Consider the following 21296-nt stretch of genomic DNA (forward strand, 5'->3'; position numbering starts at 1 on the left):
TTTTTTTTTTTAAATCCTACTACTGTCGATAGCAAACGCTCGACTGCATTGGACAACGACTGTTGCGCAACTGAGCGGTCATCGAGACAAACGGGAAGTTAACTTGCGATGTTTGTTTTGTGAACTAATCGACTTAATTTGAATGCAAATCAACCATGTCTCAGACAGAATATAATATCAGGTTGTTATGGCCCCCAAAAAGCTGTATTTTTACTCCTCGCGGGAAATTAACTGATGTCTAACATGGTGTTTAGCCCTACATTCCTTCTATCCTTGGCAATTCTCGACTTTATCTTAGCCACTCTTACCGTTTGTGGAAATCTCCTTCTACTCACGACCATTTTATTTGATCCACTTCGATGTCTCCGCACACCCACAACGTATTTAATCGCAAACTTGGCTTTTAGTGACCTCTTAGTAGGACTCTTCATCGGTTATGGCCGTGCTTTGGTTGAATACTTTCTGTACGTAGACAACACCGAGCCAAACTGGATAAACATTGCAATTAACATCGGTGGGGGAGCAACACTGATCAGTGGGATTTGGACAGTTATAGCAATGGCGTTTGACCGTTACCTAGCAGTTACTGATCCTTTACACTACAGCGAAAGAGTAACGGGTCGTCGCGCTGTGATATACATTCTTCTTAGCTGGCCACTAGCAGTGGCACTGCCTGCATTGTACCCATTTGTTGGACAGAATTGGGCAGTGTTTCTATTAGCTTTCTCTCATACACATTTCACGATTCCTGTTGTCGTGTTGCTGATTGTTTATTTTCGAGTTTTTCGCTCGCTGTCTGAACGACGATCTGAGCTCTTGAGATTGACAACATCGAGTTCGACGATGACTCTCCGACATACTCTTGAGAGAGAGCGGAAAATGGCATGGACATCCTTAACAATCTTGATCTTATTTTGCGCTTCGTTTCTGCCCTTCTATTTTAAAATCCAGCTTTTAACTTTCTGCAAATGTCTAGAGACGATGTCGTACAGACACTTTGACTTTATCTCTCACATTTTTCTTTATTTGTCTTCGCTCATGGATCCTTTTATGTACGCTTGGAGGGTGCCCAAATTTCGGCGATCGTTAAGAGAGTGCTTGAGATTCAAGAAAAGAAATGAAGTTCATCCGATTGGAATTAAACTGAACAGACAGAACCGAAGGCTCGCATTTATAGCTGACGTAAGCCACGATGGCGACAGTAATTTTTAGACGAATCCTTCTTCAATGGCAGGATGATAGGAGTATACTTTAGTACTCTTAAATGACAAGGATGGACAGAAAAACAACGCGTTAACAACCTTTTATACTTTTTGTAACAACGACGGTACAATCACGGCAATAAAAAAAATACCTGATTATTATATATGTTCCTCTGAAATAAAGTGAGCGATTACGAAAAACGCTACGTCGTAATTTCATAACCTAAGAAATCCTAAGCTAATTTTGTTACGTATCAGTGGAAGACCAAAAACAACTTGACGTAGACTGGCTGAAAATGAAATGAAATGAAAAAAGTGGAGAAGTTAGGAGGAGATTCGCTGAGACACTGTGTGTCACGTAGGAAGCCAAAGGATGTTTGACGATTACGATGGACTTGACGATGACGACGACGGCGATTATAATGATGATGATGATGATGATGATGATGATGATGATGATTACTGCTTCCAAATATGTTGATTTTTGTTTTACACAACTGTGAAGTTCACTTTTTTCTATGTTTTTGGCCGCAAACACCAGTTTTGCGACTTTTCAAGACATTAGAATCCCTGTAGCCATGCAACCGCTTTCTAAACTTGACATGATGTGTTCATATATAATTCTCGTCAAGGGCCTTGAGAAACTTGACTTTATAGCATACAAGAGGTATTTGTCAGTCCCTTTCCCTCTCCGTCACCAATAGAAATATGAGTTCCACCTAGCAACCTAGCGACAGTATTTCATAATTGGGAGTGGGGTGGTGTGGGATGATTCAGAATGTAAATAGGACTTATCACATCAAATCTTGTCAACCGGTAGTATTATAAAAAGAACTTCAAAAACTTTTGGCGGCTACTCAGTCTAGAACTATTGTAAGCTTTATGAAATCACATAGGAAACACGATGTAGAATTTTAACGAATGTTCGTGCGTCAACTGTACTATGTTGATAGAAAACCACAAATTACTGTTTGCAAATAAATATTTGAAATTGGTTCATGTTGTTTTTGGAAATGCTTTTCTATATATACAAGAACATATTTAGTGAATTAATTTTTGTTTTATTTCTGACGTAGATAGCAAAAAAATGGTTTTCAAAATTAATTAAAAAACTTTGATTCCGGTGCTGTGAGTGACTGAGAATTTTTCTATTATAGTGCATCTGATGGAAGAACTTGAAAAAATAAACTCGCAGCACGAGACGTATTTTAATATTGAAGTACTGTGCAACACATCTTTGTGTTCCTAATGAAAAACATTTATGTTTATTTTCGGTGTGGTGTTTCTTCCTTTCTTTTTGCATTTTATACATTTCATCCAAATAGCTGCACAATTTATTTAACGTTGCCTTTATGTTTTTTTGTTATAAGCAAATTTATATGTAATATAAATGCCAATTTACATGTAATATAAATTAAAGTTAATGTGACAACCATGAAAGGAGTTCAGAGAAGTCATAAGATCACTCTATTCAAATACGCAGATCTGTCACGCAATATGCTGCAAGACTATCACTCTTGCGTTACATTCAAAGGTCAAACTCACTTCTGAGTGTGATGCGCTATTCGGGCTGGCCAATCACATCGCCCCTTTTCTATTATGTCAATCAAGGCCATGCGGTTTTACCTAGACTTGAGTAGTTTTACTTCAAATTCTCTGAGCTCCCTAAAAGACTTTTCACAATAATTATTATTGCTGTGATATCCTTCGATTGTTTTTCGCTTCAACATCGCTCCATCAGTACTTTATGAGTTATCCTGGTATCTGCCCACGAACTACGTTCCGGTTTTACACATTTTATTCTGTCGTTCGAAGATAAATGTGCGGACGATCTGTCGAAGGCATCGCACTACTGAACAGGTATTCGGTCCAGCAACTCAGGAACTTGATATGCACACACAGAACAGATTACCTCTACCGGAATATGGCCACTCTACCGACTCGGCTTCAAGGTCCTGTAGTCTCCAAACCGCGGCTAAACCCGACAATACAGCAAAAAGCATGAACCTCACAAAAACATTATTTGTATGGTGGAGACAACATGCCTTCGTTTGCCCGAGATTATGTAAGCTTAATGTGAATGAACGACTTATAAAGAACAAGACGATTTCTTCAACTAGAATATACTATTCTCTTGTCAAGCTGGAGAACAGTCAACAAGGGTCAAGGCCGTCGCGAATGTCTTTCAAGCCTCGTCCAGCGCGCCGCCTTCTCTCCCGCCGAAAGTGGTCAGTAAAAAATTGGACAAGCAATCCGGATTTCCCTAGGGTGCATCTTGGCCAAGTGGAGCTTGCTAAAAGCTAAGTATAAATATTTATGAGCTGATTCTATTTCGCGTTATATTAGACCGGCGTTAAATGAGATTTCAATATGAAAACAAACGAAACTTAGCAATTTGCAGGCTGCCGTTTCCACCAGCCGTCGATACCGGTGGAATTCGCTATTGTTATCTTCTGTAATGTTCGAAGTCATGTCTTAATACCTGAGTAGACGAGACCCTTTATAATTTGGCTGCTCAAAGTTGAGGAAGAGCGACATAAACTTAGCTTTGCTGGAGGCCAGGGTGGTAAATTCTCGTCCCTTGTCACTAAAGTAAAAATAGGACAAATAATAACTCAAAGCAACGAAAGTTCTCAGCTTATAGAATACTTTATGAAGATTCTAAAAATGTAAACAGTTTTTACATTTAATGCAAGAAATTTGAGGTATTTAAAGGTGCCATTGTCACTGCCATTTTAACAAAAAATAGGTTATAACTCAAGGGGAAATTGAACAATAATATTATTGTAGCAAGAATTTGATCCAAGACATACAGGGGCGTACCTGCCTTTACTACCACTAAAATTGCCTAGGAACGGCCCTGACATAAAATACAATAACAGGACTTTCTACGGGAGTATGTCACAGGAAATACAAAAGTGAGGATTCTAGGATCAAAACATAAAATTTTGCTTTGTAGTGAATACATTACTTTGTTCATGCAGAAGCATTGAACCATTTCAAGCCTGCCAAGTTTAGTGGCACAAGGATAAATCCAACAGGAGCTACTCTATCTACAATGAATGCATGTCTGTGTAGCAAGTGTCTTAATGGTTCAAATACGCCTTATTTTTCGCACCTTCTACCCTGATTGATTCTTGTGTGAGTTCTGCCTTCCTGCCATGTTTCTTAGGTCAGCAATGTATAATTCCAGTGGTGAATAACAAACTTTTGCTCTGTATAAGGTCTTTTATTCCCGTTTTTCCCAGCACTTATTGAATTTGTGCTGTATCATTCAAAGGGAAACCATGAATAGGGCATTTTAGTATTAACGGTCTTGAATTTATATATCTACTCCTTTACGTGTATGAAATGGCTAGGTCACACCTTACGGATGCCTTCCTGTACCATCAAAAGGCAAGCTTTGACCTGAAATCCTCAAGGGAGTCAAAAGAGAGGTCGACTATTAAACACCTGGAGACGTTCGCTAAAAGCAGAGATCGAGTCCATGGGCAAGAGTTGATACCAGCTAGAGAAGGATGCACAGGACAGGATGCTATGACGAGAGACTGTTGATAGTCTATACTCCTGAAAAGGAGTCGAGTGAAGGGCTACTACTACTTATTTACATGTTAACTTAAACCTATTTTATATTTTCGTGCTATTCGTCTATGGGGAATACACTTCGTGTATTTGTGGGGATGAAGTGCTCTGTACCATTCGCCCTTTTGCCCCATAGCCTCACAGGGTCAGCTTTCCCCTTATAGTGGGGCCCCGCAGTGTTGCTGTTGTTGGTTGTTGTGATTGTTCCCAAGGGTCATAGAGATTAGGACCCCAGTTTCTTGGGAATCAGGGCATGTGGTTGTGTTTGTTCCCAAGGGTCCTAGAGATTAGGACCCCAGTTTCTTGGGAACGTTCCCAAGGGTCCTAGAGATTAGGACCCCAGTTTCTTGGGAACCAGGGCATGTGGTTGTGTTTGTTCCCAAGGGTCCTAGAGATTAGGACCCCAGTTTCTTGGGAACTAGGGCTTCCTGAAAGGAAGGAGAGGATTCCAGTCTCTCGTTGCCAACCAACTAACCTGTGAAACATGAACCCTGCATGATTTCTATTGCTGATTCTGATTGGCAACTCGAGCACTTCATCCCTTACCCCTTTTCTCCCACTGAACTTGTTGTCTTGTTTTGACTTCATGGGTTGGGAACATTAATGTGCAGTCGCACCATACAGTTAAAATAAAACTTTTCAAAGTGTGATATAGATAAGAACCTATTTATGTCACACTTTGAACGGTTTTATAACACGGTATGGTGCAACTGCACATATGAAAAACAACAAATTAAAGGCAACGATGGATAGAATTAATAAGATGTACTTCACGGGAAGATGTCATTTCTTGTACAAATACAATAGGAAACCTCTGCTCGTATCTCACAAAAGGAAAAATAATGAAACTTAAGAATAATGACCTTCCCATAGTTTTCAACAAATTGCTTTTCTTTAACTATATTTTGTCTTATAAATTTCAAACAGTGACAGAAAATAAAGGGAGGAAACACTGTTGTCTTTTTCCTTTACAGTACACCAAAGGTACAGTTAAAACCACTTTATTAATCAAGTCGATTCACAATACCCGAGGAGTAGAATATACTGAGATATTCTTTAAATTTTGCTCTCGCTGAGAATTACCATATACATGTACTGAAGCGAAAAAAAATAGAACAAAACCAAATTATTTATTCATAAATCAACATCAGAGTAAGTTTAAAGCTACGCGAACAGTTAAGAGGGCGTCTCGTTTATTTCCGACCATCGATTTTGGTTCAAGAATTCGAATTGTCTCATTTGCTGGGATTTTAAAGCCTTTACCTAGTTAATTAATAAAATGGGTTTCATTTGATTAAAAATTCTATTTTATGTTTTTTTAGGATCTATCGAAGTTTGGTCCGATCCAGAGCAATTGCCCGCCTTCCGAAACGGTTAAAATAGCACATATTGCAATTGCTCTCAAAAAATAAATATTCGTTTAAAAGATCCAGTTCTTTTTGCAAACTATATAATCATCATTGTAGTTTATTTAGCAATGTTTCAATTATGATTCATTCTTGTTTCTTCATAGGACAAAACAAGATTTCCGACCCGCCTAATCCAGCTTTGAACGAAACAAGGAAATAGCCCAACTTTGAAGGCAAATTTTAAAAATGTGGCACTTGCTTGAGACTACTTAATTGCATGAACAGAATCTATAAATGACCCTTTCTTGAAAACAAGAATAAAATTTGTCAGCTCTTCAAGTCTACAAAGCTGACAACCGCTTAAAATTCAGGAAATTTTCAAAATTTATAGGTAACGAACATCTTCGTCGTGACAAATTCTTCTGATAAATTCGCATACTATAACCCTTTAAGCTCTCTTACCTGGCTTTAGAATGTCTGGTTTAGCTTTTACAGTCATCTCTGAATTCTAGGTATCCTCAGAATTAATAGCCTTTTCCTCCAGCTGTAGGTTTGAACACGTTCCCGGCGAACCAGATACATCTTAGTAGCGTGACTGTCACATCGATCGCAACATATGTATAAAAGAAGCGTGGAAGTTCTTTGCATCGCTGACCGTAGTTTTGCTCAAAGTTGCTTTTGATCGGGCATATTCCTCTTAAAACGTTTGCAGGGACATGTTAAAGATTAGTGTTACCACGCATATAAGTAGTAAACGGTGAGCCGAGATCGATAAATGCTGCGGCCATCTGGTGTTTACAACTGGTGTATTCGTTCCCAGTCCCCTACGAGCTTTACATTTTAGTGAGCCTGACACTTTTGAAGGGGACAGTAAGTGAAATATCTAAGATCCGTTAGCAGGATTCATAATAAAACAGTTTATAGCAGCCAGCCGGCCAGCCAGATCATAATAAAAGGAAGGCAAGAAAACTAAGGGAAGAGATGGTCGGAGTCTGAAAAGAAAACCGATTTTTTTTTTAAACAAAAACAAGACATATTTCTATAATAAAAATTTGGTTTGTATCTGATCTTAAAATCGGTTTAAAAGGTTGGTAAAAACGTATAGAGCTGAATTTTCGGTACTCTCTGTTACCTTCATCAGAGTTAAAATTGGTTCAGTTTTTGCATAATAAGTTTTTATACGCCGCCGGTCTCTAGGAATGTTCCCAATGTTAATTTAACTTGTGGGAAATGCACATGCTCATTCACACAGTTAATGTCCTGGATAGAATGTAGCGCTTCTAGGAAAAGGCGTTGTTGCCTATTGTTGACATTTCTTTCTAAAATTTCAACATAATGTGGATGAATGTCATGGTCTGTTGTTTCCGCGTGAAATCTTATTGCGCTTTCGTTATTAGATCTTGTGCCAGGCTTGTGCTCTGCGCCGCGCGAATTCCATAATCTTTTGCTCTCTCCCACATAGGCAAAATCACATGTTTTGCATTTGACTTTGTACACAATTCCCTTGATCTGATTTGTGGCGGGGCGGTCTTTTGGTTTCTTAAAGATACTGCCCAGTGTTTTAACAGGCTTGAAAGTGGTTCTTATGTTTTCTCTGCTAAGCACACGTCGAACTCTCTCGGAAACCCCCTTTATGTAAGGGATTGAAGCGTAACCCCTTGGACTCTCTTGACTTTCTTGGTTTTTGGCTGTATGGTTTCTTGAGCCGAAACAAGACAACGATCGATGAAACTTTGGGCGTATCCGTTGACTTTAAGGTCACCGATTACTTGTTGTTTTTTGCTCTGTTTCCGCTCAGAGGTCGAGGGAAGATATCTGGCACGATCCATTAGTGTCTTTACTACAGCTCGTTTGCTTTGCTCGGGACTATGTGACTCGAAGGCGAGATATTTGTTTGTGTGCGTGGGCTTCCTGTACACGCCCACTTCCACTTGACCACTCGCAGATACTGTGTTATAGTATCAAGGAAAGCTATGATTTGGCCTTCCGCGCCTGTAGTTGGCATTTCTATCGTGAATTGGATATGAGGGTTAATGGAATTCAGATGGCTGTGAAAAACTCTGATGCTTTCCTCTTTAGGCACGCATTAGAGTCGTCAACATAGCGGCGCCACCAGCGCGGTTTTACTGGTGCAGAGGCTAAGGCCTTTTCCTCAACCTCTTCCATGACTAATTCGGCGATCACTGCGCTGACAGGCGATCCCATTGCACGGCCAAATACTTGGTGGTACTGAGTTCCTTCAGATGAGAAATAGCTGTTGTTAAGTACGAAGGACGTAGCCTCTGCACCAGTAAAACCGCGCTGGTGGCGCCGCTACGTTGACGATTTTAATGCGTGCCTAAGGAGGTTCAAGAAATTATACAGCCAAAAATCCAAGAAAGTCGAGAGAGTCCAAGGGGTTACGCTTCAATCCCTAACATAAAGGGTGTTTCCGAAAGAGTTCGACGTAGGCTTGTACCGAAAGTGCTCGTAAAAAAAACATTAAATGCTAAAAGAAGTGCTCGTTTTTTGCCAAAAAAGTGCTAAAATAATGCTTATTTTTTTTTAAAAAAAGTGCTCGTGGGTAACATAAAAATGCTCACTTTTTCCGATTTTTTTTTAAACATAGAATATTAAATTGTTCAGATTTTCAGTTACATTTGACAACAATAAAATGTAACGATCAATGTTTGATGTCAGAGTACGCTCTCGAGCTATCTCTGCCTTGGCTGGCTGACTTCCATTGTTCCTCGATGACAACGTGGATGGCGTCATCTTAGAACGAGTGTGATGGACTGGGTTTCTAGAAGGCAACCACTGACGTATCAAACCTATTCCCCAGGCCTCCACGGCTCCTTTGACTAAAATGAGGGCTAATGCATCTTTGACCCGGGATCTTTGGACGCCTTAAATAAAGTCAGATTGTGCTTTTTAACACAAAATTAGACCAATAGTCAGTCGAAAATCCAAAATAATGCTAGCAGTGCTTTTTGGGATAAAATCACAGGGCACAGAGGAGTCAAGTTTGTCCGCAATTCAAAATCTCTACCGTGCAAAACGACCTTCAAAAGCTTTTCAAAGCGATCGTGTAAGCCGTACGCGCTACAACGCCGTCATGCGATACTTAATGTTTACAGATCGTCTGGTCCGATATCTCCAGACGATCTGCAAACAAGTATCGCATGACGGGGCTGTATCACGTACGCTTTAATACCATTCGCTTTGAAGGTCGTTTTGCACGGTAGAGATTTTGAATTGCGAAAAAACTTGACTCCTCTGTGCCCTGTGATAAAATGTAAAAAAAAAGCTTGCGAAGCCAAATAATGCCAAAAAAAATTCTAGCACTTTCGGTAAGAGCCTAGTTCGACGTGTGCTTAGCAGAGAAAACATAAGAACCACTTTCAAGCCTGTTAAAACACTGGGCAGTATCTTTAAGAAACCAAAAGACCGCCCCGCCACAAATCAGATCAAGGGAATTGTGTACAAAGTCAAATGCAAAACATGTGATTTTGCCTATGTGGGAGAGAGCAAAAGATCATGGAATTCGCGCGGCGCAGAGCACAAGCCTGGCACAAGATCTAATAACGAAAGCGCAATAAGATTTCACGCGGAAACAACAGACCATGACATTCATCCACATTATGTTGAAATTTTAGAAAGAAATGTCAACAATAGGCAACAACGCCTTTTCCTAGAAGCGCTACATTCTATCCAGGACATTAACTGTGTGAATGAGCATGTGCATTTCCCACAAGTTAAATTAACATTGGGAACATTCCTAGAGACCGGCAGCGTATAAAAACTTATTATGCAAAAACTGAACCAATTTTAACTCTGATGAAGGTAACAGAGAGTACCGAAAATTCAGCTCTATACGTTTTTACCAGCCTTTTAAACCGATTTTAAGATCAGATACAAACCAAATTTTTATTATAGAAATATGTCTTGTTTTTGTTTAAAAAAAAAATCGGTTTTCTTTTCAGACTCCGACCATCTCTTCCCTTAGTTTTCTTGCCTTCCTTTTATTATGATCTGGCTGGCCGGCTGGCTGCTACAAACTGTTTTATTATGAATCCTGCTAACGGATCTTAGATATTTCACTTACTGTCCCCTTCAAAAGTGTCAGGCTCACTAAAATGTAAAGCTCGTAGGGGACTGGGAACGAATACACCAGTTGTAAACACCAGATGGCCGCAGCATTTATCGATCTCGGCTCACCGTTTACTACTTATATGCGTGGTAACACTAATCTTTAACATGTCCCTGCAAACGTTTTAAGAGGAATATGCCCGATCAAAAGCAACTTTGAGCAAAACTACGGTCAGCGATGCAAAGAACTTCCACGCTTCTTTTATACATATGTTGCGATCGATGTGACAGTCACGCTACTAAGATGTATCTGGTTCGCCGGGAACGCGTACAAACCTACAGCTGGAGGAAAAGGCTATTAATTCTGAGGATACCTAGAATTCAGAGATGACTGTAAAAGCTAAACCAGACATTCTAAAGCCAGGTAAGAGAGCTTAAAGGGTTATAGTATGCGAATTTATCAGAAGAATTTGTCACGACGAAGATGTTCGTTACCTATAAATTTTGAAAATTTCCTGAATTTTAAGCGGTTGTCAGCTTTGTAGACTTGAAGTGCTGACAAATTTTATTCTTGTTTTCAAGAAAGGGTCATTTATAGATTCTGTTCATGCAATTGAGTAGTCTCAAGCAGGTGCCACATTTTCAAAATTTGCCTTCAAAGTTGGGCTATTTCCTTGTTTCGTTCAAAGCTGGATTAGGCGGGTCGGAAATCTTGTTTTGTCCTATGAAGAAACAAGAATGAATCATAATTAAAACATTGCTAAATAAACTACAATGATGATTATATAGTTTGCAAAAAGAACTGGATCTTTTAAACGAATATTTATTTTTTGAGAGCAATTGCAATATGTGCTATTTTAACCGTTTCGGAAGGCGGGTAATTGCTCTGGATCGAACCAAACTTCGATAGATCCTAAAAAACATAAAGTAGAATTTTTAATCAAATGAAACCCATTTTATTAATTAACTAGGTAAAGGCTTTAAAATCCCAGCAAATGAGACAATTCGAATTCTTGAACCAAAATCGATGGTCGGAAATAAACGAGACGCCCTCTTAATATAAATTCGATCTAGCTACGATCCCTCAGTTTCGTTCAAGAATTAAAAAGATGCATTCTCGAGTGACAGCCGTGGAAACTTACGTACACCAGGGACACAACATCGTCCAAGAAGAGCATGAAAATACACCACTAGTTTTGCAAGACACGGCCAAAAACAGTTATCATGAGGAGAAATAACAGTTAGAGGCAGTGGAGGCGATATACAGACCATTATTGATATTAATGAAGTTGTGTGGAATGTACTTCGGAGAAACGTCATTCAAAAAACTGGGCCAAAATGCGCCTGCCACTGGCAATAGGAGAAAGGTTTCCATTTCACAAATTTATTGCTGTGTGATTGCTGCGTGTCTTTGGTTTAGTTTTGTCATGGATCTTGTTAGTCTTTGCATGGAAGGTTCTTCTGTTCTTCATAACTTTTACACAATGATAACTGTTTCTATGTGGTATTTTGCAACGTCACTAGTCGCGACAACTTGCCTTGCCGTACTGCCATTGACAGAGAGGAAACAATCACGTTTTAAGAAATTTCTTCAAAATTTAAGGGAAAGAAGAGTTGATTTGGAAAACTTGAGGACCCATTCTAGAAAAGGAATAGCTCTAGTCATTTTCATTTTGCTAACGTCAACGGGAATCATGTTAGCAGTCTTAATACTGATTCCGGAAATGAGTATCGCAAATTATAAACCTTGGAATGAGTGGTACGGTTTTAAAGTTTGTATTTTACTTGTACAGTTTAGTAGTATAGGCGTATGGTTGCTTCCAATCCTATTTTTCTCTTTAACTTGCTTGATTCTTGAACGGCAGTTTGACTGTTTTTGTAAAAGAGTTTCGCATTTCGAAATTCAACATCCCTGGACTTAAGAGGCCTAAAGGAAGAACACCTTAAACTGTGTGAAACAGTTGAGCTGACTGAAAAGATGTTTTCCCCTCTTCTACTTGAAATTATTTCCATTTACATTTGCTGTTGTGCTTCAATTTTTACACTTCTGTCAAGCCACCTCCAAGTAGTGAAGACAATTCCCTTCTGTTTTCCATCGCGTGTGGTGTATACTGGCTTCTAAGCTCACTGGGAATGTTACGTCTTATTATAATTACCGTATTTGGATCAAGAGTTAACGAGAAGGTAAGGAAAATATATTTTTTTTTCTCATAATAATTTTGCTGTCAATTATCAATAAGTAATGGTTCTAAGAAAACGTGACACCCTTGTGAGGCCAGCATCATCATTACAGTTTTTTTTTTACATTATTTTTCCACCCTGAACAACTAAGGTATTGTGGTAACATGGGAAATCCTTCAATATGCTCTTACTCTTCCAAAGTTAATATTTATCCTTTTCTTTAAGATCTACAGTGTTCAAAGTATTCTGCAAACTAAGAACGTTTCTAACAGTGACGAAGGAAAGGTATGATTGTTTAAATACTTTGTGTCTGTCTGTCTGTCTGTCTGTCTGTCTGCCTGTCTGTCTGTCGGACTGACTGTCTGTCTGTTTGTCTGTCTCTCTGTCTATGTGTCTGTCTGTCTGTTTGTCTGTCTGTCTGTCTGTCTGTTTTTTATTCCATTTCACAACTGTGCTCAATCTTAGCTTATATGCTTGTACGTCATTGTTTTAGCAAGTACAAAGCGCCTCGTCAGTAAGGCAGAACCATTTTTTCGGACATTTCGAACCCTTACCAGATAGCCCTAAAACGAAATGAATAAAATGATTTGTTACATAACTGGCAGTTAACGTCATCAAAAGCAACCCAGATATAAAACCTGAATGAGCATGATTAATTTAAGGTTATTTTAAGGTCTAGACACCATGCTTGACGTTAAGCTACAACAGGCTGGGTTTGAACTCAGCCTGCGCTCGAGTTTAAGCGAAAACCTGGCGGCCAGGTTTTTGCGAATTTGCTAAGAAATATACGTAAATTAATAATGAACTTTATTAATTTCTTCTTCGACAGTTGCTGCTGTTTCTGTTTTACCTGAACGGGGAACAAAACGGTTTGTCCATTGGGGGACTGGTAGTCATCACCAAATCACTGTCTTTAACGGTAAGTATCGGCTAAATATGTTTCACCTTTGCTGTTGTATATTTCCAAGAATCAAGAACCGTTCAAAAATTGTTCTTCTTCTTTTATATTCAGCGGTGAATTTCAGTCAAAAAAAATTATGTGCACTAAGTAGGAAGCCCCTAAATTGCTCTACAAAATGAAAAAAATGGTATTACTAAAATTTAAAGTACCAATTATGAAATTTTACAATTTTACAAAAACACAAAAACAACAAAAAAAAAACAGTGGAGAATTAGGTCAGAAATTGATATTTGGCCTGACCTACATGTCAAAAAGCGGCTGCCATCGTGCATGGATGCACAGTTGAGATCAAAACTTCGTGAAGGGATAAATGAACAGATACTGAAGTTTAAAAAACCTCGAGGGGGATCCCACCCCCACATCTTCACTCCCTTATACGTTTGAGGAATGAGAGTGTGCACGTTTTCGTATAACCAAATGAAAAGAATACCACGCGTGTAAAAGTAGAAAAGAAACAACAGAAAAAATTCTTTGAACTCGAACCTAACGAATGTTTTTTTTTTTTTTCTGATACCTGTTTTATCACTCGGCTATGAAGCCACTGGCAGGTCGGTGGCGAGGTTTTTTTTTTCATTTAATGATTTTTTCCTTCTCAGATTGTTGGGGTCCTCGTCCCTTATTTTGCTGTTATGCTGACACTGCCAAAATAGTAATACAATGCTCATAGCACGGAACAAAGTATTATAAATACCAGGATGTTTACTGATATACATGTGTCAGTAAACGTGAATTTAAGTCTATACAGCAACCTGAGAAATCTGTGTAAAAACGCAATCTGAACTCAAGTTTACAGTACTCAACTTTATAAAAATATGTAAATAATTATAATTGTGATCATTATTTAGGAAAGTACTTGACCAATAACAAGCAAATACACAATATTACAAATTAAAATAGCGTTTACTTGCACTGACTTGATATGTGTTTAAATAGATAAACTGTTAATAAAGAGAGAGCCTTCGAATGAAATTAGCTACTGCCTTTTATGGCCAGGAATGTATCCGTTAAGGAATGTCAATGATTATTTTTTTCTCCAACTAGCCTTTCCCAGCATGCTATATATCAGTTAATTAAAATTAGCACCATTGTCCATTAAGTGAAATATATATATACTTGTTTAAGATATCGTGCATATAGATACATGTTACACCATATTGTTTTTAAAATATTGCCGTAAAGTATCGATATAATTATTTAATATACAATCTTCGTTCACTGTCCAAAATCCACGCGCGCAATTGGTTAAAATAGATCAAGTGATTTCGCTTTACCTGTCGTCAGCAAAATTCGACAGTGCAGTATTGACAATAATGCACAAAAATCGTGTCTTCAGCTTCAAGGCTTGCAGAAGTGGAAGAAAAATATATTCCTCAAATAATCAGCGGTCCAATAGCAAACAAAATCGAAGAGGATAACAACTTGAAGTTCGTTCATGTTCAAAGGTAAACTGCAGCTCAATAAATACATTTTTGTGTGCGGTTGACTTGCTCGTTGCTTGATTGTGAAAGCCATCGACTTGCTTTGAACAAGCTTCTCGCTGACTGTATTTATGAACGACCACAGCTGATGAACGATTTTATGAACCATTGTAAGCTTTATTTTTTGTACGGCTTATTTGTGATTTTTATATTATTGATCTAATCCCGTGAAATTATGTACTACTACACTTCTTATTTTTAAACATTATTGTTTGAAGTTCGTTAAGTCGATGATCCCTTGCAGTGTACTCAGATTGTATATTACAAGGGTTTGAGTCTGTCCGTTCGTGTTTTTTTGACAAATACATGCACGCGCTGGCCCCACAATGAACGAGAAATTTTCAATAATAATATAATAATGCACGAGGCGTAGCCGAGTGCAGTATTGAAAATTTCGAGTTCATTGTCTAACCCATAAATACTATTGTAATTATACTATTATATTATACTATTGTACAGTCTCTAACCCATAAATACTATTGGTGATTGCCTTAATTCCGAAATGTAATGTTATATTGATTATAATATAGACTAGACAGCCGAGACCTACAATATATCAGTATCGTATAAGAACGTTGTCAAAGATGGTCCCGATTGCATTGCCAACGAAGGATTGTCCTGTAGTGTCATTGGTGACTTCATTTGAACACAACTTTACTGACTGTTAAAAGCACTACAATGCAGGATTTGATTATCACTACGATCTGAAATAGACTTAAACTAATATTTCCTGAGAAGGAAGAATGACGCAACGACACTAGCAGATAACTCATTACAAAAAAAGTTATAGTCGTGGATTGCCTGTTTCGCAAGTGTAAGACGAACGAAAAGCAAGCATGAGAAAAGATCAAACAAAATCGGCTGTTCAGAGGGTGGATAAAACGCCATCCGCCAGATTAATTGCTCTCCAGTGCAAGGCAAATATCCAAAAAATATGCTATCTATTGGATTATACTGTCCGCCTTTTCAGCCACTAAACCCACTTTTTTTTTTCTAGAAAAAAATGTAAAACAACACAGTGCACATGTGCGGTTCGGAGTATTAAGATGGAAAATGTGAGTTCATCTTTCAATTATTTGTGTTCACACGTGCAACTTGAGCTCAACGAATAACAACAAAACACCTTTTGATGCAGTCAGGAATTGTGTAAACAGCTAAAAACAAAATCTGAATAAAAGCATGTAGGCGAAATGTTTTAGCCCACCTTACGTCTTGACATCTTGACATCTAGTGTTTTCACATCTACATGTCGCCTAATGTAAATCCATTTTTTGCCACCCCTACCTTTCCTGACTTTTTTAAGAAAAAAAGGCCTCCCCTTTGAGCACCTCAGCCGGTTCTTTAAGTCGAAAAAGTGGGGTTGCGAGACACAACTCTGTGTTTAGCGTATAAAAGAAAATTGACGGTAAAGAAGATACATAAAACTGAGATACAGTATATGGTGAAATGCATTCAGCCTAACACAGTTACAAATACAAGTGAGACAATAAGCTAGGCAGCAACAAGAAGTGCCCTGCGAAAACCCTGGGGGGGGGGGGATTCCATCCACCCCCCTCTCTTGTACGACGGTGGGGGTTTCAGTTTGCATGTACGTCCGAGGATTAACTGCTTATTAGAGCAGAGCTGGCTTAGTTATGTGTTTTTATCCTTAAATATATATCTTGTGTTTATAGGTTTGATGCTGTAAAGGTTGTTTAATTTACATCGATAAAATTGCCATCAGGTTTCGGTTCTCTTTTAATAAAGCGTTCATAAATGACTGTGCAATTTTAAATTTAGCAATGAGCTCATCTTTAACCGACTCTAACCAAGATACCGACATACATTTCTATTTAAAGTGATACAAATTTGTTTTTATTTGTCTATGTTCCTATGCATTTCTGTACCCTTTTTTCCTAAAGAACTTATATTTCCATCAAGGAAACCATACGACGAAAACCATAATTAACATAAAGAAAAAAAAAAGACAACAGGTGGATACATACACATAAGAAATTGCGGAGTTGCACTATACTACTGGTTAAGTTCAAATCACAGCTGATAATTAAGGGCTTCGAAAAAAAAATGACGATATCTGCCCGTCTTTGTATAGCGCGTATAAATTACAATCTTTATTTCTAATTTTCCTGCTCAATAAAAATTGGCTCTTTCACACACAAGCGACTGACATCTTGTAATTGCACTTAACAGTGTCGTGTCGCCGAACCGGAGTTCTTTTACTATCACCTTCTGATACCTGAAATGAACCTTTTTTCGCATGGCTGATGTATACGCACATAGGTAAACATATACATGTACTTGCGTTTGAAATTAGGCTGGCCGGAATCATTTCTAAGAAAGTGCTCTACACATTAGAACAAAATTTGTTATTGCCACATGTGTTTCTCTTTAAGGTCAGTATTCATTTAATTATGGGTATTGTTTTCATTCCAAATGTACAACAGGAAAAGACTAAAAGAAAGAAAGAAATATAATTAGATTTGATAATTCAATAGCTTTTAGTTTCATGCTGACGTGTAGGAAATGAAACGAATTAAAATGTGTCAGAACCATTGTTTTTTGAAGTGAAGAATACGTAATTTTAGGCCCACACGACAAAGCACAATGAAAAAGTCATTTCAGGTCTAGGTTCCGTTCCCTTATTTACAATTGAATACAATTAAAAAAAGGATCTACATTCAATTTATAGTTAAGACCAAGTAATGGCCGACGTATTCAATGCGTTTCATTTCGCACCTACGCGTGTCTTTTCTTGAGTGAAACGCTAGCGTACGTTTTAAGGAGAAAACAACTCACATTCTTTCGAAGAGTTTAATTTAAAACGCCTTGGCTGTTTTCACGAACGTTTCTTGTATATACTTACGCGCTTAACACGAAATACTTTCTCTTCTACAACTTGAAGACATGCATTCGAATGATTCAGTGGTAAGCATAACTATATCGAGACAGTCACATTCAGTGGAAGACAGTAGCAGTATTCGCCACAGAGAGTTATCAGGTAGGTTTCGTCCTATTTTGCGGTTAATGAAACTAACTGGAGAATACTATGGAGATGTTTCTATGGATCAAGCCTTAGAGACGGATTCGAGAGTTTTCCCTCGTTTTTTCTGTGCGGTAGTGTTACTCGGTCAATGGTTTGTCGTTATACAGGCTCTCACGAGCGTGTTCTATGAAGGACTAGCTCAGATGAAGATGTTTTACTTTTTATTGATCGTCATCATTTGGTATCTACAAACTGCAGCATGTAACACGATTTGTCTTTATGTTCTACCCAGAGGACAGAAAGAAACATCTCGCCTTGGGCAATTATTTAGTAACTTGCTATCAGTGAAATCACATTTTAGTGGTATGAAGATGTATAAAATTAATTTAGCAATTGCCATCGTTTGCGCCTTCGTAACCTTGAACACTTCATTCATCGTGGTTCTCGACTGTTATGGAAATAGCTCGGTTGCCCGTTTTCGACCGTGGAACGGATTATTTGCATATCGTTTAATTCATTTCATTTTTTGTGCTCTTGACGGCTTTGCTTGGGCATTACCGTTTTCATTATTTTATGTCTCTTGCGAAATACTGGTCCAAATATTTGAGAGTTTGGAGAAGAAAATACGAACAGAGAGCCCTGATGTCCTCACCATTGAAGCGTTAAGAAAGGATCATCGTAAGTTTTGTGAAACAGTTGCTCTTGCAGACAAAGTATTTTCACCTCTTGTTTTTGTGATAGTTATTTTGGATGTCCCCCTGATGTGCATCAATTTTCACCAGCTGGTTAAATCCCCACTGTCAGGCGATGGAAATGTCATATACATTGTCAGTGTTTTGTATTGGGGCATTGCAGTGACTGGCCAATTAGCCTTTATTATGAGGTGTGGCGTGAAGGTCAACGACAAGGTGAGATCTTTAGGCAATTTCTGTAAGTACAATTCCCTACGAGAATCCTTTGTTAATTTCACATCTAAAACTCCATGTAGGCAAAATAAAAAGTTTAAAATACATTATGTCCCTGCTGTTAATATCATCGTCGGTGATGGGTGTTTTGAAATGAAGCTAATCACTTGGCAATAAAAAAAAGGAATTGTTATTTTAAAAGGGTTTCCAAATTCAAGCTCAAAGAAAGAAAGAAACAGCATGTGCATGCTAAGAAGATCCGGAAACGGCCAACATCCCATATTTAACCATTCCTGGAAAAAGAAGGGTTTCGCTCGATGATAAAGAAAACATAAAAGGTCTTTAAGTTTATCGAAAAATAGTACAATATCGATGTCAAAGCGCAGTAGAAAATAAAAGTCCCCTTACTTACTTGTCCAGGACACCCAAAGTCAAAGAATGCACGCTTATATTATCACAATTTATATATCTATAATCCAAGGAAATCTCTATAATATTCATTATTTACTGTTATTTCATGGGGCTCTATTTATTATGCGATTTTTACATCTAAGTGTTCTACTGGAGTTTTTCATTTTTTTCTCCTTAGATTCACGGTTTCTATGACACTCTACAGAACATCAGTGTCGCTGACAATAAAGAGCACTTAGAGGTAAATTTGTTTGTTTGTTTGTTTGTTTTAACTTTTCAAAAGAAAATACTTCTACAAAAACGATTGTGATCAGTACGAAATAACTCTGGGATTACCACAATAGCCATGTTATCGAACAATGACTGTAAAGCTGCGTCACATTAAAGGTTTTTTCAGACAATTGCATAAAAAACGCTAAATATAGCTAGAGAACAAACAATGGAAATAATCAGTTACGTTTTCACCTAGAATGATAGAAACTTAGAAATGGGAAGCGGGCATCAATAGAGGAAGCAGGGGGAATGGATTTTTAAAACTTTTGAAAATACTCTTATTTCCAATTACAAACCTTCTTTCAGTTATTGCATTTTTTGATGCATCTTCGTGGAGAACCAATCGGATTGTCCGTTGGAGGATTGGTAGTAATAAACAAGTCTCTTGTGTTATCGGTATGTCAGAAAAGCAAACATAATTAATTTTACATGTTCTTCGATATATTTCATTATTCTTTAAACTGACTTTGTTGCAATAAATAATCAAGGCGTCTGATAAAAGGTTTTAAACATAGATTAAGAAATATGGTTATTTGTCGCTGGATGGATCTGCTTATGAAACCTAGGGTGCACTTATAATAAGCCATGCATATGCTTCATTCACGATTCAAAATGGGACATTTCCATCAACAATTCTTGGTTTGCATGTTAACATGGAGTAACAAGGGCAAGTTTCGGTGCTTTAAGGTGAAGTCAGGTGGCTTACTTAGAATCATTTTCTAGATTTCGCACGGAAAAGCATAGGGTTTCGTATATTAAAAGAGATATTTGTGCTATAAGTAAACTGTTTGATTTTCACAATAATGTACAGTAATCTAATATATTTTTATATGCTTTCATTTCAGCTCGTCGGGATAATCATCTCTTACTTCGCAGTGCTTGTAACTTTGCCAGGTTAAAGGTATCATCCTCCTCCCCCTGCTCTTCATCCTCTCCTCCTCCGTTTCATCCTTCTCCTAAAGTCGGGTTGTCTACCCGTCTGTTTGTCTAGTTGCCTGCCTAAATTTCTACCTGACCGTCTGTTTGCGGATGTAAGATTGACGCGCGAGAAGGCAACCAGCATAAAGCACGAGCACTTGTCGTATAGCTTTCATTGGTTATTAAGTTGTGGGATGTTTTCCCTTTATCCCTATCACAGTTTTTGAGGATATTTACGACCTCCTAACGCTACACTTAATTAAACTATTAACATATTTTTGACACTTTAGAGTGATTTCAGTAAACCCGTGAAATAGTTATTACACTTTTAGATAATATTACACACAAATTCCATTGTTTTCTTTTGTTTTTCTTTTGACTATTACGCACAAACTGGTAGATATTGTTTCACAGGTTAAATGAAATCACTCTAACTTTTTGGTTTACTTAGTATATCTGGCACGTTGCACTTGCCGAGTGTTTTTTTTTTTATCAAAGAAGCAAATCTTCGTCAAATTATGAATTATTTAACCAATAAAGAACAAATTGTACATTAATATTACAATTTCGTTGTCCTTTGATGATAAATATTGTACATAATGTTAGTCTTGCATCAAAACAATATAATATTTGAGTATGGGTAGTGTCAAAACAAAGCTAAACCATGGAAAGAAAACATCCGTTTAATTAAAGAGAAAAATTGGTAGTGATATGGGCATCTAAAATGAATGTTTGATGCAGCAGCGCGTTGTTTTCATATTGTTATGTTCTTAATTTCAGTTAAAACACAGACCTAGATGTGAACACAGTGCTGCTGAGTACAAAATAGAAATCGTTAGCAACTTATAGACATTTTATCATAAAAAATATATTATGAGGGAATGCTGTCACTTTTGTCGTTTTCTTTTTAATAATTATTGATTTGCGTGTTATGTCTGGATACATGTAGTTCGGTAACAACAGGAGACGACATTTGTTTTACTTT

The 21296-nt window shown here is 37.8% G+C and overlaps 4 protein-coding genes and 1 pseudogene across 6 annotated transcripts in view; all 5 read left to right on the top strand.

Moving 5' to 3' along the window:
• The window catches only part of LOC144658348 (uncharacterized), a 73936-nt gene extending 67515 nt beyond the window's left edge, over nt 1–6421 (top strand). Inside the window, exon 4 of the mRNA XM_078518771.1 lies at nt 6298–6421. Within this exon, the coding sequence (XP_078374897.1) occupies nt 6298–6336 (39 nt within the window). The 3' untranslated portion in view covers nt 6337–6421. The remainder of the gene's footprint in view (nt 1–6297) is intronic.
• The window catches only part of LOC144658247 (neuromedin-U receptor 2-like), a 249672-nt gene extending 241721 nt beyond the window's left edge, over nt 1–7951 (top strand). Inside the window, exon 2 of the transcript XR_013571659.1 lies at nt 7940–7951. The gene's annotated coding sequence lies outside the window, so the exon portion shown is untranslated. The remainder of the gene's footprint in view (nt 1–7939) is intronic.
• Nucleotides 235–1332, top strand: LOC144655878 (trace amine-associated receptor 7c-like). Its single transcript, XM_078516051.1, has one exon. It carries the CDS (start codon nt 235–237, stop codon nt 1210–1212), a length of 978 nt encoding a protein of 325 aa, XP_078372177.1. The 3' UTR covers nt 1213–1332.
• A 3359-nt stretch (nt 7952–11310) lies between the features above and the next one.
• On the top strand, nt 11311–14128 carry LOC144658824 (uncharacterized; annotated as a pseudogene). Its single transcript, XR_013571791.1, has 4 exons — nt 11311–12385; nt 12608–12667; nt 13212–13301; nt 13940–14128. The product of XR_013571791.1 is annotated as an uncharacterized LOC144658824 (transcript).
• A 3635-nt stretch (nt 14129–17763) lies between these two features.
• LOC144656748 (uncharacterized) lies at nt 17764–20631 on the top strand. 2 transcript variants are annotated; one of them, XM_078516982.1, is made up of 4 exons: nt 17764–18712; nt 19299–19361; nt 19700–19789; nt 20239–20631. In XM_078516982.1, the coding sequence occupies exons 1-4, from the start codon at nt 17846–17848 to the stop codon at nt 20290–20292; spliced, it is 1074 nt and encodes a 357-aa protein (XP_078373108.1). In that variant the 5' UTR covers nt 17764–17845; the 3' UTR covers nt 20293–20631. The 2 variants fall into 2 exon arrangements, with proteins under 2 accessions (XP_078373108.1, XP_078373109.1); XM_078516983.1 differs by lacking the exon at nt 19700–19789.
• Nucleotides 20632–21296: the final 665 nt, after the last annotated feature.

The sequence above is a fragment of the Oculina patagonica genome, chromosome 6 (assembly GCF_052425735.1).
Source record: "Oculina patagonica isolate OP01 chromosome 6, crgOcupat, whole genome shotgun sequence".
NCBI lineage: Eukaryota > Metazoa > Cnidaria > Anthozoa > Scleractinia > Oculinidae > Oculina > Oculina patagonica.

What these genes read in the sequence shown, in the direction of transcription:
- LOC144655878 (XM_078516051.1), top strand. Translation starts at nt 235, where the DNA reads ATGTCTAACATGGTGTTTAGCCCTACATTCCTTCTATCCTTGGCAATT.
- LOC144656748 (XM_078516982.1), top strand. Translation starts at nt 17,846, where the DNA reads ATGAAACTAACTGGAGAATACTATGGAGATGTTTCTATGGATCAAGCC. An exon ending in ACAATAAAGAGCACTTAGAG is followed by an intron (nt 19,362 to 19,699) that starts GTAAATTTGTTT and finishes ACCTTCTTTCAG; the next exon opens with TTATTGCATTTTTTGATGCA. An exon ending in ACAAGTCTCTTGTGTTATCG is followed by an intron (nt 19,790 to 20,238) that starts GTATGTCAGAAA and finishes CTTTCATTTCAG; the next exon opens with CTCGTCGGGATAATCATCTC.